This window comes from Bacillus rossius, chromosome 2, assembly GCF_032445375.1.
Source record: "Bacillus rossius redtenbacheri isolate Brsri chromosome 2, Brsri_v3, whole genome shotgun sequence".
In the NCBI taxonomy this organism is placed as follows: Eukaryota; Metazoa; Arthropoda; class Insecta; order Phasmatodea; family Bacillidae; genus Bacillus; species Bacillus rossius.
In genome coordinates this window covers 78,787,106-78,804,527 of record NC_086331.1, presented here as the reverse complement: position 1 = coordinate 78,804,527, position 17,422 = coordinate 78,787,106, and the positions used below count along the sequence as shown (strand labels likewise).

General features: G+C 38.9%; 1 protein-coding gene across 5 annotated transcripts in view; it reads left to right on the top strand.

Moving 5' to 3' along the window:
• Positions 1–17,422, top strand: part of LOC134529393 (solute carrier family 12 member 8) — a 110,413-nt gene that overhangs the window by 38,064 nt on the left and 54,927 nt on the right. For all 5 annotated transcript variants that reach the window (XM_063363413.1, XM_063363409.1, XM_063363410.1 and 2 more), the window contains exons 5-6: positions 1,814–2,045; positions 14,351–14,552. In XM_063363413.1, the coding sequence (XP_063219483.1) occupies positions 1,814–2,045; positions 14,351–14,552 (434 nt within the window). The remainder of the gene's footprint in view (positions 1–1,813; positions 2,046–14,350; positions 14,553–17,422) is intronic.

The window sequence follows — 17,422 nt, the reverse complement described above, 5'->3', positions numbered from 1 at the left end:
ACCTTCTTAATTAGATTACAAAGTCACAATCTTACACTGAAACACATTAACTAGTACATTAAATAAGTCTTTAACTTTCTCAAAATGTAATAAGTTAGCCTCCGCCCAATTAAGCTCATTTTTTTATTATTTATAGTCATCCAATTTCTCATCATGCATTAGAACCATACGTCACAGAACAGCCTTGCAGTTGGAGGGGCCGGTAAGCCAGGGGCTCTCTCCCGACTTAGACTGAATTTAAATCTAACAAACCTTTACTTACTTACACACCGACTTGGGAAGCACAATCATCTTTGGAAAATAATTACATTTTCTTATGCAACACAGCACAGCTACACCATGCTCCCACTCGACCCAACCTTAGGTTGCAACACCTACCATTCGATCAGCCAGCTGCGAGATCTGTGAAGCACAGAACACAGCATCAGCTGTCTCGAAAAAAGGCAGCGCTGTACGCTGGATTCTTCAAACAATGTGGCTCAGAAGCATGTTCCAATAATTTTAGTGCAACATAACAGTTTCTTTGACTCAGCATAACCCACATGTCAGTGCCATGGTGACACAACTTACGTTCGCTATGAACAAACATGAAGAAACTACCTAAAATTTACTGTAGCATTACATGACCAAAGTTAGGTGCGCGACAATATAAACTCATCCCTCAGTAGGTAGGTCTAGGCCTCACACATTGTACAGTGCAAGGGAACAGATGACTGGCTTAGCTTACTCCAGCCATCCAACCAATGGAGGGAAAGAGGAGGGAGAATATGCGTGTCGGAGAGGGGAATAGGAGCAGTGCTTACAGTCAGGAGAGAGGAAAAGATATGTCTCTATCTAAAAAGACAAAGACACTTGGCCAGACTGTGGGGGTGTGTTGGAAAATATTTTTGTTGGAAGAAATTTGAAGATAATAGATCTTAATTTTCTTGGAAGACTAATTCCCGACATGATGTGTATGTTTACTGAAGCTAAATCAAAAGGCGGGGATTTAAAAAGACAGTTTAAAATAAGTTTTTTAGCTATCACAAATGGCTTATGGGCTGGCAAAAAATTATATTTATGCTGTGGGCTATGTTTGGAGTGAACTAATGACAAGGGGACATAGATTATGTATAAGTTTGTTGTGTCAAGTAATGCTGATATATATGTGTGTGTGACAAGGGGGCATGTGTGTGTGTGCACATGTGTGTGCATGCTTCATTGTAAAATGACACTTTTGTATAGTTATCTAAGAATTTGAATAGTATTTACCAGTAGGCAAATATGTTATTTTAAAATGATGGTTCCCGTACTTTGATAACCACCTTTGCCCCTGATCCGACCGTTTACTCAGGTGGCATACACTCGTCCATGATATACAACTTGCAATTGCTTTTGTGTGTTCTTTCTTTGCGGAACCAAACTACAGTTATAGCAGTTATCACCTGCTAACTAAGTTTTTATTTTAAGTGTTATTGCTGAACACTTAAAGACCCAAATGCAAAAGAAGCAGATTGAAATTAATTATGTTCAAAGTTTGCTACTCCCAGCAGCAGTGAAAACACACAGGCTATCCCTGGTCTTTCTCCATCCAAATGATGGCACCAGATGAGGGCCTACACCTGTAATTATTGCCCAAATTGTACTTGAATCTTTTTCACTTTTATTTGGTAGGGAACATAATTCTACGTGTGGTGTACCCAAATACACAATACACTGAACCGTGTTATAATTTGCATACTTATGTTTGGGACCTTTTTAGTGTATACTAGTTTATGTTACCTGTATAATTCAAGTGAATTACTCATTTTTATTGTGTGTGTTAATTTTATAGGCTGTTGGCTGTGCATTGTATGTGCTGGGCTTCGGTGAGTCTATGGCACACCTTGTCAATCTGGATTCAAAGTGGGCAGAAAGGGGCTTTGCCAGTGCTGCTGTCATTCTTCTGGGCGTGATCAATGTGGCAGGAGTGAAGTGGGTCATCAAGTTGCAGTTTGTGCTCTTGCTGGTTCTTTTGCTGGCAGGACTTGACTTTGCTGTTGGCAGCTTTGTTCATACAGACACAGGTATTGCACCTAATCAGATCTAACATCAGATTTGCTTTACTATGTCAGGAACTGTTAAACCATGTCCATGACTTATAATGTACTTTATAGTTTCTTTTTATTAAGCAAGATAGTGTGGAGGCTCATGTACACTATTATTTGTATCTTGATTTGAACATCTATATCAAAATGGATGTTCAAAATATAAGAATGATGAAGTATATAGTTTGTTTATTATAAAATGTATTCATCAAAATGCTTCAATTTAGGATACTAAACATTTTCAAACTGTTTGAACTTAACACCCCGCCATGACGTAAATTAATGAGCACTAAGTTGGTATCCAAGTGGTTCAAAGCCTGCTGTAATCATCGAGGTCTCATCGCTCTAAGCCTCTGTGCAAAACCGTGTGATGTAAAACATTATAAACTAAATGTTAGATACCACAATGAACGCTGGTAACAACATCCTGTATCACTGGGTTGCCCAGCAGCACTTTATTTAACAGCTCTACAACAGCATGTTACACGAGTTCCCGCCATTTCGTAACTAACTAGACATAATAACAACAACACAGCATACCAACCTATACTCAGTACATAACACCTCTTCCCTTCAAGATTTTCCCCACTTACCATTGACATATGCAAATACTATATACCATAATACAAGACACTACACTGTAACAATACCATCCACAACTCTAGCCCCATTGAGTTACTTCTGCACATAGTCTTTCAACCTCACTGGTTGCTGTTTCACTCTGTTAGATGCACGTTTAGTACAAGGTGAGTCTTGTTCAGCTTGCCATGTTGCAGTGTCGAACTTTTCGAATCCCCGGAACGGACCTGAGAATTCTTCATCTGCATCCTTACTAGGCCTGTACTCTTCCATTACCGGTGTCTGCTGTTCCCAGTTGCTGGTGGTTACATCTCTAACAGAGTGCCTGACACCCATCGTTCCAAGGTGTGGTCCTGGTGCCTTCAGCGAACGGTGCGCAGCATCACTCCTCTCGCAGCTGATGTCCGCCTGGTCATCGTCGTGTGGACTGAGAACCGGCCATATTTGTTGGTTCCTTCCTAGTGATAGGTCGGCAGATAAACTACCTTGGTGTAGCGCCTTCGAATCTCTTCGACAGATCTGATCTACATGGCGTCTATAGGTCTGCCCCACATTATCCCTCACGACATATATGAATTGCCCTTGTTGGCCAGTGATTGTTCCTTGTAACCATTTTTCGTTCCCACTGTAGCTCCTTACCCATACCGTATCATCCACTTGGAAATGCCTTCCTATACAGCCTGATGATGATTGTGCTACAATCCTGTGTCCATTGTGACCCACAGCCGGTCGAACCTGGTCCAGCACTGTTCTCAGTCTACGTCCCATCAGGAGTTCTGCTGGTGTCTTCTGACCGCCAGCACCTGGCATGGTGCGAAGTGCGAACAATATCCTGTTCAGTCTGGTCTGCCAGTCACCATCACCTAGCTTCTTCAGCTTTGCCTTGATAGTTTGAACCATGCGCTCAGCCTGACCATTGCTGGATGGATGAAATGGTGTTGATTTCATCAACCGAATGCCATTTTTCCGTGCAAATGTCTTCATTTCCACGGACGCGAAGGCAGACCCATTGTCTGAAACTATGCATTCAGGTATCCCGTGGACACTGAACATGTCCCTCAACTCCCGAACTACTGATGCTGATGAGCTTGATGGCACAATTCTCACTTCTGGCCATCGTGAGTAAGCATCCACTGCCAACAGAAAAACTTTACCCTGAAAGGGCCCAAAGAAATCAATGTGAACCCTAGACCACGGTTTTGTTTCTGGTTCCCAGCACACACCCTTATTCTTTGGTGGGTTAGCACGAATCTGTTGACACTGTTGGCATTGGCCTACGAAATGTTCAATGTCTATGTCCAGTTTAGGCCACCACACATAGCTTCGTGCAACTGCTTTGGATTTCACCACCCCATCATGGGCTGCATGTAACATTTGCAGCATCTTCTTCCTCAACACTGTAGGCATTATAACTCTGTTTCCCCACAGAACACAGCCTTTATAGAGCGACAGTTCAGTTCTTCGATTCCAGTATGGTCTGAGCTCTTCTGACACTGCCTCCTTTTCTGACCAACCGATGTTTGTGTTCCTTTGCACCACACGGAGTACTGGATCCACTGCCGTCAAGCTTGCTATCTTTGTGGCCTCAATAGGCGGGTCAGGAAGGGCTTCCAACATTAACACATCTCCCACGACCGGAATATCCAGCTGTGGTGCCTTAAGTGGCAGTCTACTTAATGCATCTGCGTGTCCTATGGTAGTTCCTGGTCTGTAAAGCAATTTGTAGTCAAACATGGACAGCCACAAGCTCCAACGCAGCAGTCTTGGGGATAAAATGTCTGGTGTTTGCTTGGTAGGATCCAACAGTCTCAACAGTGGCTGGTGGTCTGTCACAATTGTAAAGACCCTAGCTGTTACATATTGTCGGAACTTTGTGACACCAAACATAATCGCTAACGCCTCTTTATCAATTTGTGAGTAGTTCTTCTCATGCTTCTGTAATGAGCGTGAGCCAAATGCTATAGGTCTCTCACTGCCATCATCCTCCTCATGTGCCAGCACTGCTCCCACACCATACTCTGATGCATCACACGTCAAGATCACTGGTTTCAAAGAATCATAATGCACTAACACAGAGTCCAACTGAAGAAGCCTTTTTGATGCACGGAATGCGTCTTCATGGGCTTCTGTCCACACCCATTGTTTCCCTTTGTCCAGTAACCGATGTAGTGGTTCTGCCACATCAGCCTTATTGGGCAAAAACCTCACGTAGAAGTTTAAGAGTCCTAAAAAAGCTTGTAGCTCCTTCTTGCACGTTGGAGATGGAGCATTCTGGACAGCTTCCACCTTCTCTACTGTTGGGTGTATTCCCGTGCTGTCCACTTGGTAGCCCAAAAATGTGACTGATGCTACAGCAAATACACACTTCGACCTTTTAAGTTGCAACCCGGCTTCCGCAATACGCTCCAGGACTTGATGGACCCTCAGCCAATGCTGTTCTTCACTGGATCCAATAATCAGAATATCGTCTAGCAATACTACCACACCCTGTATCCCTATCAACAAGGTTTCCATTAGTCTCTGAAAAACTGCTGGTGCACAATTAATTCCAAATGGCAACCGCTTCACCCTGAAAAGCCCTTTCATGGTATTCACAGTCAACAATTCAGCAGTTGCGGTATCCACTGACACTTGTAAGTACGCATCAGCTAAATCCAATTTGGTGAAGACCTTCCCTCCTGCTAAGTTAGAAAATGCTTCATTAATAGTTGGAAGTGGGTAAACATCCTTTTTACACATTGTGTTTACTGTGCACTTGTAATCTCCACAGAGCCGCACCGTTCCATCTGCCTTACGCACAACATGAAGTGGAGTAGCCCACTGGGAATAAGTTACAGGCTCGTACACACCCAGCTCCACCAGTCGGTCTATTTCCTTACACACACTTTCACGTAACGCAAATGCTACCGAACGGCATTTCCGGAACACTGGTGTTGCATCAGAATCTAATTCTATATTTACTGGTGGTCCTTTATAGTGGCCCAATTCCACGCTAGCAAACACTCCAGGATGTTGCCTCACTATGTCTGTCACCGCTGCAGGCTGAAGTGAAAATACCCCTTCCACGGAAATTCCAAGAGGTTCCAACCAGCTACGCCCTAAGAGGCTGGGACCTCTCCCTTCAGCCACTAATAACGGTAACCTTGCAGTTGCAGACTTGGTTTGCACATACACGTCCAACACCCCTAGCACTCGCAGCTTTTCTTGGGACCATGTGTGTAGCAGTAACCTAGCCTCCTGTAGTGATGGTTTCTCTGGCCAGAGCCGCTCAAAGGTATCTTTGCTAATAATCGAAAACCCAGAACCTGTGTCAACCTCCATGTCTAGCTTCATTCCATCCGCATGTACTGTCATTCTTATTGGCGGCTGGCTTTTAGGTGACTGTGACTGGAAATTGAATAGACTATACTCTGACGCTTCTTCAGATGAGTCTCCCTCAAATGCAACATTGTAATTGCCACTAACCTGGTTTCTCTTTGGATTCTTACCCATATCTCTGGCATGGGTTCTGTGCTTTTTGTTGATACATGCCCTTTCCAGATGGCCCAATTTACCACAGAAATTACACATTGTTTTGCGGTGTTTACAGCTCTCTGGGTTGTGTAATCCATTACAACGCCAACAGGGTTTCTGCTCTTGAGGTGGATTTGACCTGTTCAACAGAAACGCCCTTTCGTGGACGGCCCGACTTTTGGAAATGCTTACTTGACTTACAGTCTCAGCTAACTCACGTACTTCGCCTTGTAAATCACTCACATTTCGACTAGCAGTTTCTGCCGCAGTCGCCATGTCAATAGCCGCCTGGAATGTTAACTTATCTTTGGCTAACATTGCATGTTGCACTGTTTTATCACGCACACCACACACTAAACGATCACGCAGCATTCTGTTCAAATCGACAAAATTGCAGTGAGCTGATAGCCGTCGCAATCCAGCCATGTAATCAGCTATCGATTCTCCCTCATGCTGATCGCGTTTGTAAAACTTGTACGTTTCAACAATTTCACTTGGCTTCGGTTCGAAGTGATTACACAATGCCACTAAGATATCCGCTATATCGACCTCGTTTGTTGCCTTCGGAAGTAGCAGTGACGACACCAAGTTGTACAATTCGGCGCCACAAACAGTGAAAAATATTGCCTTCTTTTCTTCCTTATCTGTCACCTTGTTCGCCACAAAGTAATATTGCAGACGTTCAGAGTATGTTTTCCAGGTGTCTCGTCCTGGAACAAACTCTCCAAATGAAGTGAACATAGCCATTGTAGGTTATGATGCGCCACGCCGCACGGCCGTGATGCTAACAACGATATTGCTTGACTTATAAAATCCGTATCCCCTCGTCGCCAATGTTAGATACCACAATGAACGCTGGTAACAACATCCTGTATCACTGGGTTGCCCAGCAGCACTTTATTTAACAGCTCTACAACAGCATGTTACACGAGTTCCCGCCATTTCGTAACTAACTAGACATAACAACAACAACACAGCATACCAACCTATACTCAGTACATAACACTAAACATTCAAATTATTAGTTAAAAAATTTAATATTAAGTGTAATTTTTAGATATGATGCAAGATAGTACAGTAGTAAGACACTGAACATACATTCCAGAAGGCCTGGGTTGAAATCCTGGTATAGCCATCCCAGTTTTGGTTTTCCACGTTTTCTTATAGTCACTCCAGGCAAGTGCTTATTGCAAAATCCCTAGTCTCATGATTTACTGTTTATAGTTACATTGTTAACAAGCCATAAAACCTCAATTGAATAAAACATATTTGAAGTTACTTTTAAGTACACAAAAAATATTTTTTTAAAAATTATGTGCTAAAGAAATTATACCATGTATTGATTGGTTCGTAATGAATGTATTTAATATCAAGTTTATTTTATCTCTGTGGAGAGCATGATTAAATATTTTTGGGAGATACATTTGGAGCACTAACCGTAGCAGCTCAAAATGTACCTCGGACACAGTTCTAGGAAAGAAATATAGGGATGAGATGGAATTAATGAATATGAAAATGGTATGATGGTATGAAAAGAAACGTGTGTCCTGTAAAACATCACATTAAAAACTGACTGTGTTAAAAAAAATAAAAGCAGTCACGGGGGCGATCCACCTCACCAGTATTAGCTCAGTGCATAAACCAAGTGGGAACTGGAGAAAACCCAAGGACCAAAAAACAAAGTTATAAAAATAATATAGAAAAATTAAACTAATGCAGGTGGTAAGACAGTATTTATACCAACTTGCCAGGACAGAAAAGTACCTTCTAGGATCGTGTTCTTATAATTAAGTGTAGAACCAAAAATTTAAAGTCTTAGAAATCAGTTGGCAGGACTCAATAATTTACTAGCTCTTTTTTTCCCTTGGTTTTTAATTTATCTAAAAGATTAAATTTTTGTGTCTCAATTAACAACTCTATATCTATGTTACATGTAGCATGCTCTGGTGTCCCACTTTGCCTCTTTTATTCAATATTTTTCTAGATGATTTCATTAACATGCTTAATTAATCTACGTGTATTCTTTTTTACAGTTGACCTTAAAAATATACAGGAAAATAACTTACCTTCATGTGTCTCACTTGCTTCAGAGAGACATTTCTCTGTTTCTAAGTGGTGTAATGCTAATTTGGTTGATCTCGTAACAATCCAGACTTCCAGCTAGCCTCAGTTGGTCTGAATTGCACATATATAAAATCACTTGAAGAATTATTTCATCCTAAGTTGCTGGTAGTCTGGCATAAAGTTCGGTCTGTGACTGTTAAATGACTTAAAACTATTAATGGTGGTTCTCAAATAAAATAATTGAAATTAATTCAGCCTTTTATTCTTCTCATGGCAAAAAAACCTTACATGACCTTTACAAGGTAGCTCCGAACAATAACCCTCACTCACTTCTGCCTATCGCTACTCACAGTCTTATACCTTTATGAAATAATGTCCCTAGCGACCTCGCCATCTAGGTACGAAACAACATGAGAAACTAAGTCCTGGTGGACCGATGTACAACCCGGGCTTGCGCCGCATGTCTGAGGTTTAATTTATAATTCAAACATCCAAAACTTGAAAAGAAATCAAGGTTAAAACTTAACAGCGACACGGCCCCAGCACCCAGACGTGAAATTATCTGCCTCTATTCACTCATTTGCTTATTTGGTGAGCCACCACTCCCGCACGTCCTTTTGACACAATACTTGAACAACAACAAAAGAAAACGAAGCTACACAGCTGCATGCACCATACAGGGAAGTGGCAGGTTCGTAACCTCACCGACCAATAACAATACAGCTCTTACAAGGACACAACAGTATAAAAATTTCTTAACCCTAGCAACAAGGCTTTTTCTACAAAAAATAAACCATGAAAAATCACAAAGTCATTTCTGATTGGCTAATGCAACAATATGATAACTTTACCGTCTCCCGTGGGAGAGAACCTTTGCCCTTTTTCCCATCATAAGAATTACATACAGAATGCACCAGAATCTCTCAGCACAAAAAAAGAAGTTTCAAAGATTGGCGCCGCCACGTCGCACATCTGTCTGTTGTACTTCCTTTTACCAATACAGTAAACAATGTTCCAGAAACATATTTATAGCTTTCAAATAAATCCAAACATAAAATACTGGTATAAAAACCATATTTGAAATCTATAAAACACTGAAAAAAATGTATTTACTGAAATAATAACCTTGCAAACAAAGTGATGTCCAGTAAAAAACATAGTTAAATGGCTTTTCTAAATAAATTAATTCAATATCAAAATTGTTTACAAGTGTGCCGCAAATTTGAAATAATTGGCACAAATTTATTTTTCACCTAAAGACCCCTAATAGAAACTTTGTTAGCCCATTGTTCATCCTGATCAAATATTTCCAACTAGAGTAGTGCTACTTTTTTCCAGCTCTGCACCCGAGAGCCTGGTGTTATTTCGCCAGCCAAGTATAAGACATCATTTTTCTTCCCGCCTCAGGCCACGAACGCGACAAGTAACAGTGTCAGGCTTCGTGACTAAGAGTGTTTTTGTCAGTGTCCTCCCAGGGTAGCCCTCTTCCCAGAGCTCAGCTTAGGTTAGCAGCTTCAGACATGCCCCATTCTAAAGTTCTAGGGCTGTCGGATACGTATCGGCGCCCTCCCTAACACATTTCTCACGAGCTAGCAGATCCTCCTCCCCGCCATTTTTTTCCAGGAACTTCACCGATAGCACTGACCAGGCTTTGATCTTGGCTCTCGGTGTGCCGAAATCAAGGACATCTCGCTCGTCGGCGAAAGGTCCGTCTTCGCCATTTTGTGGCTAAGATGCCAACTAGTTTACTTTAGTCCGGCGAGTAGTGAGGCCTCTAGCGGCCGCCACCACACCTCTCTCTCTTTTCCATTTAGCCTGACAGAGCGCAAACCTGTTGGCTCCATATGGGCCAGGCTTACTCTAGTCCCTCTTGCGGGACTAACCCCGAGTCTGTTTCGCCTGTGCCCCGACGGAGCGTGCTGCTTTCGGAGTGCCACAAGTTACCTCTGATGCCCCTTAAGTTAGGCTGCCACCCACCTTTGTTATTTTTTCTTTTGGTCGGTGGAGCAATCTCTCGACCACCACCTCCAGCCAAACAGAGGCCACTTCCCCCACTTCCCCCACTTCCTAGTCCTCTGGGCTCCTAGAGCGAGTTTTAACTACATGCAGCCCAAAGGGATGATTGATTCGTCCTTCTGCCGTCACCGTGGTCGTTTCTTTCCAATGCTTCTCACTAGACATCTGCGAATTGTGATTTTTCAGTTTGAATCAAATTCAAATCGAATTTCAAAAAGATTCACGAGTTTCAAATTTTTTTCGAATCAAATTTAAGAATTTTTAAAATAACATAGATCATTAAAACTTCTTAACATACCACCTTTGAAAAACTTATCACATAATTCACAGTTTAAATCAAGTAACTAAAATTAAAGGGAGACTATATTGAAGAAGAAGCACAACCATATTCTCAAAAATTTAAAAAAAAAATTAAAATTTATATGTCTGTAGCACTAACATAAAATCATACTAATTACTGTATTTTGTAAATTTACAGACTGGCAATCATTAGTGTGTAAGAACATTTGACAGTTTTCGTTGGTTATTTTATAAAGTGGAACATGGCTACGCACATTATTTACAGTAAAACTTACTGATTTTCTACTAATAAAAATTTTATTGATTTTTCATAAACCATTACATGACTATAGTTAAAACCATTTGGATTCTTAACTTGAAATTGTAGCAAAGCTTGTAAAAACCCAGACCTTCAGCTAGCTCAGAATTGTTCTAGATTGTACAATTACGTAAAAACATATCTCTAAAATATTTGTGATGAAAATAAAGTATCTCGTACACAAATTAATTTTTACTGCATTTTATTACTACTTCACAAAAATCTACAACCCACATTCACCATCATCTTCAGACTACAAAGCTTCTACACAAAACATCACAAAACCAACTTCGTTTACTTAAAATGCTTTCTATTCCAACTACTACAGAACTGTCCAATAAAACCAAGTTTTTAAATTCTCAAAAGTGGCTCTCCATTCTCTTTTAACTTTTTTTTTCAGGCTGTCGCTCGACCGCTACCTTTTGGCCCCACAACACACAACGACTAACATGTCGATCTATGACTCCGGCTTCTTGTTCACTGGGACAAAAACTGCATTCGTGACACCACCAACAACCAATCACAGAGCAGCTTACAATTACGACTAATGACAAAACATTTTTCGGCCGTGAAAACGGACCATGATCCTTTGCAAAGTCGCCTACTAGAACCATCACGTAATCTATTTTCCTGCGCACAGGTTTTTCTCTAATTCTTACCTGTCTGGCAAATTATTACATCAGCCCACCCTCAGACAAAAACCATAGCAAAAAATATAAAAGAAAATTATATGAATACACAAATTCTTAACCAACCAAGAAAAAAATTAGGTAAAAATACATTCAAATATCTTTTACACAATAAAATAAACAATCTATCAGAATTATTAAAAATCATTAAATAAATGTCAACTATGATCACTAAACATTCTGCAAATGCACAAAAACCTCTCAGAAAGAATCAATAGTTCTTCACCTTCTTATTCCTTACTCAAAAGTTCACACGATACAACAAGGCTTTTGAAACATACTGGTTAATAGTTAGTTAATAAAATTAAAATTAAACCATAGGTGGAACCTCAGAGGCAAGCATTCAAATTTAGTGTTAACACTCAAAAACAAGGTGGGGTATAACGGTGGATCGGTTTAGGGAAAATTAAAAAATAACAACACTGGAATTTGGTTACTGATTGGTCATTGCTTAAATATTTCTTTTCTTTTTATTTTTATTTTTTGAGAAGGCAGTAGTGATGTTTAGTTTGGTTATTGTTAGTACTTGATATTATAGTAATGTAATGGCAACTTGAAATTTACATTATCTATGCAGAACAGTAGTTAGACAAGCATGGAACTATAAGTAGCTGTACGTTGGCCAGCCAAACCTCGCTTACCTAGTAGCTTTACTTTTTATATTTAACCAATAATTCAATTTAAGTTTAACAATGGCAATTCGAGAATCATAACAATTATGGGTAGTATCTTAAATTAGAATAAAATTATGTTTTATGTGTTCTTTTATTTTAGTCTTTTCCATCATATAAATTTTCTTCTTGTCACTATGGTAGAAAGTCCATGCATACAGTCCGTAGAACTTCCAATGTATTACAAACTTCTTACATTTTTGGTTTTAAATTTATCTGCCTGTGAGTGCGAAGTGGAGGCAGAAGAGACGGTCCTGAAGACATAGTGGGCAGAAAGGAGACTGCTTCCTGAAAAGTGAAGCTCGAAATCAGTACTCGGTGCGGGGCTCGTGGTTGTTACCTGTCACTGGGACCCCACTGTGAAACAAACATTTGCTCAAAAGGAGCAGAGTTGTAGGTACTAATGACCAGAATGTGGGGAAGTTCAGTGATCTCACATGGCAGTTGGAAATTCTCTATCGCAATGAAAAGCGGTAGAACGCAGAAGAGATGGTGGCAGTTCCACACGAGATCCAGTGGGAGTTTGCCCGATGACTCCTGCTACCAAAAGTTTGCACGGGTGCCGATAGATAACACGCTGGATGCAGCAGTTATGTGTGGAGCCTGTAGGAAGGGGCTCTGGAAGAAGCTGCTCCCTAGCGGGAAGAGAAGGAGTTAAACAAAACTTAGTACTACAGTGGACTTATAGTTCACGCAAGAGGTTAGCCTGCTCCTGGAGATGCATGGGCGTGGTGGTAGGGATCTAAGGACGGGGTAGGTCATCGTTCTCTCCACAAGTTCTCAGAGAGACAGCAAAAACTGAGCGGGTGGGGGGGTGTGCATGCCTTGTGCCCCGCAGACACACACACCACATGAGGCGTGCTCAAGAAGCACTAAAACAGGAACTGGGCGCCTGACCAAAATCGCAGAGCCCAGCCGATACTCTACCGCCGTCCGTTAAAAGGTGTGATGAGCTCTGCTGTAGCTCCGAACTGGGCAGTCAGCCAAAGACATGGTGTTCGGGAGAAATTACACGCTGGTTCATGCAATGAAGCGAGAGAAAGTGGAATGAGACAACTAGCTCTGCATGGGACTGTAGCACATCGGGCTGAAGCTCTTGGACATAGTCTAACACGACTGGATAAAGTTTAAGTCGAGAGGGTACAGTAGGAGAGACAATATTAAATCAGGGCCTCTAAATACGGTCAAAATTTAAAAAAAAAAAAAAAAAATGATATTGTGCTGAGAAAGCACTGATTGACATCGCAATACCAGAAAACTTAACCAAGTATTATTTCTGATTATATAAACATAATAAATATTTAATAAACTTATTTTGAAAGTGTAGAGAGCAAGTAACCTGGGTTACAAGCTTACAAAAATAGTAGTTAGTGCAAGAGCTGTGTTTTACACATCTCTTTCACAAAACATTTAATTTTGTATTATCGTGGAACCAAATTCACAAAAAGTAACCAAACCAACTTAAAGGAGTTATTACGAAAGTCGTGAAAAAGTTATGAAATAAACAGATATGAGTCTGAAAGTCAGGAAACTTTTATTTCTACCAGCCTTTTGCTAACTTGGATATTTATTTATGATGCTCTACTTCATTCTGTTTGTATTTGCACATTTAATGTAAATATTTGGAGACTGTCAATCATTTGAAAATTATCTCTGAAAAGGTTTGATCTTTCTAACATAAAAATTTGCATGTTACTAAAAATAGTACATCCATTTCATATTACATTTGCACATTTTAATTTTTCTTATTTTGTACATGCATAAAATTACCTTGTGTTATTATAAATGTTGTATTAAAATCTTATTAAAAGTTCTGAAAATGACCCAATTTTGGTTCAGCAGTTATTGTTGAGATTCATTAGATATTAATTGTGACCTTTTAGACAGTTTAAAATGTAATGTGAATAGATATCAGAAATTGACTACACATTCTCAGGGCAACAAATGGAGCACATGTGTATTTATTTAGGTTGACCTTTGTTTTGTTAACATCTTTATGAGTAGAGAACAATGTTGCTTAGAACATTTTGTTTTATACTAACCGTGTAATTTTATAGAAAAAAAATTGGCTTGTTATGTTTCCTAACCTCTTTATTCTAAATGTGTTATGTATTACTGTTATGATCAGTTTTGTTTTGTTTTTGTTTGTTACAGCTAGTGGTTTTGATGGTTGGTTGTCAGGAAACATTTGGAATAATACCTTTGCTGATTTTCAAGATGGACAGAGTTGGTTCACTGTTTTTGGAGTTTTTTTTCCTACCGTCACTGGTGTTATGGCTGGCATTAATATGAGTGGTGATCTTCGAAATCCATCTCTTAACATTCCGAATGGAACATTGGCTGCTATGGGGACGGCGTAAGTATCTGTGTGTGTGTGTGTATTTAAGTGAGAATATTTTAATGTTAGACGTGATATAAAGTAACATTCTAGAAACTTAATTTTTATTTAATTTGGTAATGTGGCTTTGTTCTTACCAGAAAGTGTATATCATTGCATTTTTCAAATATGTGCTAGCTGAAGCAGATCATCTGCTAACAAGATGCTACTGTTTTTATGGGGAGAAGGAATAAATATAGAAGAAATAAAATTTAAATTTAAAAAATATATACATATTATGTGTCTTAAACTGTTAGTAAAATAACTAAACAATATGATAACCAATACAATATTGAAAGAACTAGCAAACTGGAAATTACATTTGTTCCTTCAAATTACTGTAAATAAAAAAATAATGAAATATACTTAGAATATGTTACATTTCCCATAGCAATAGAGTTACTGTTTCTTTCTCACTCGCACTTCCAGGCCTCTTATGCCTCTCTCTTTTTACACATCACCCCAGACACAGTCCCTTGTTCTAGAACTATTATGCAACACGTTAATGAAAATTAAGAACAGCAATCATAATACTAATTACTTTACAAAATTAAACTTATTTAGAAAAAATCTGAAAAAGTAGGCCAAAACAGGCAAACATCCAGTACAGCGGCTTATTTGTGAATAATTACATAAAAAATAGTAACGATTGAAAATGTCTGTTAGAATACAAAGTACATTCTTAAAACATACAGCAAGTCATAAAAATGTAAAAATATTCTTAGCAAGACTTTTTAAGAAATATTTACATTCATGAAAATACGTAGTAGTTTAAAATAAAAATATTTAGCTAGGAGGGCAGGGGTCTTGCAACATTACATTGTTTATCAGAAACACAATCAAATGTATTTCATAGACTTGCAGTCATGAATGCAAAGCTTTGATCTGTATGATATTTTGAGATTTGTCAGTTACAGTTCGCTTGTGAAATCATCGGGGAGTCAAAAAGTATATAGCCCTGACATGCACCATCTGATAAAGCTAGGGCTCACTCAATCAACATAAAATTCACACATGTGGTCTCACAAATTAGAGATGCGTAAATTGGTGAGGATGGCTTCTAAGCACTAGTAGTAATAACATCACCCTTTTGTTTAACATTATTATTAAGAAAAAATGTGCAAAGAAATGTATTTAAATTATTGTTTCTGCATTAATTTATTTGATTTTAATTCAGGCTGCACAAATCTTGGCTGCATTTAAGCATCCTGAGCATATAGCAAATTGTACCACACTGTGGGGCCGGCCTCTCAATCAAAATAGCTTGAATTTGTACATTGTCTACCAGTGAACTAGGAGGTTCCTTGTTCTTTTTAATTTCCAGGACTGTCACTCACCTTGTCACTCTAACAAATTAAAGACAAGAACTGAAACATTGACACATACATAAGTTTCAAACCCTTGAGGTTAGAATTTTGAATTTTATTTGTTTAGTTTTTTGCTAATTTCAGTTTCCTATGAAGAAATACTTAAAAAAATTAGACTGGAAGCTATTTTGTAAGCATTGCCCGGCTGTGGGAATCCAGAAACTGAACTAGCTGTTACATTAATTCCATTCATGAGATTACTCCCACAAAATGCTGTATACAGAGAGCTAAGATGTTGCACTTAAAAAACATATAATAATTATTGGGTGTAATTTTAAATGTACTTGGTCCAAAACTATGTAGTTATTATATAGTGGTTTTAAAATCAAACAATATTTAAGAGTCATATGTGTACACTGCAATAATTACAAAGCTCAGTAGTACCCATGAACAAATTACAATTTAAATAGTTAACACTTAACACAAACAACAATGCATGATTTCTTAGTTAAAATAATGAATGCTGCCTCATGCCAGTCCAATTTTACTTAAAATTAAGAACACCTAAATAACTGGAATGAAAAATATGTTGCACATAAGTTTAAATCAGATGTTCTGTTCTATAGCAAATTAATAGCGTGTATGGTAAAATTTTAACTAAAATAAAATACCTTTAAGTTCTCAGGGATAAATATAATTATATATATTGCTGAAACTATGGGCCTTGTCAAAATATAACTATGCCCCCATGCATATTATATTTGTGCCATGGACTTTGCAGCATGCTAGGGGGAATGGTTAGCAAAGATCAGTGAAAATGGTTACACTGTAAGCACATAAAAACAGAATTCATACTGCATTACAGTGTCAGTCAGTGATGAGCGTAGTTATATTTATACTGAGGTTACTTATGCTATTATTGCACCAATTCACACCCAGTAGAATGAAAAGATGTATGGGGGAAAGTATTAATGGTTGGCAAATAGGGAAGAGCTATTTTTAGAGTGATTGATGGGTTGACATAGCCTGTCGCAGTTAACTTTTGGCTTGTACCCACACAAAAAAACTGCAGCTGCACTTTGCTTTATAAATTATAATACATCTTTTTTTCTATACTGAATTATTTAAAAACCAGGTGGTTGAAAGTGATATTTTTCAGTCTGTGTTATTGGAATTACTGGTCGACTGTTTCTAGCCACGAACTGTTCTCTTTTGCTATTGAGCTGATTATTATCTTGAGAAGTGCTGATATCTATCCATTATTTCAGCTATAGACAAGGGGCGATGTATTGCAAATTGGCAAAAAAAAATAACATTTTGCCCTTTGCATCCTCACTCCACATCTTTTACAACTGTAAAGTCCTCTATTCGTATCTTAATGTGAAAGCATCAGCATTTTCTTCCTAGCAGCTGCCTAGCTATTCGTTAGATGTAACTCTGCAACTGGAAGAATAAAATATTTACGCTTTAGCATCTGTGCTTTGCGGTTGCTGCAGTTATTGTGTATTCTGGTAACAATGGGTGAAGCAAATTATTGTACAT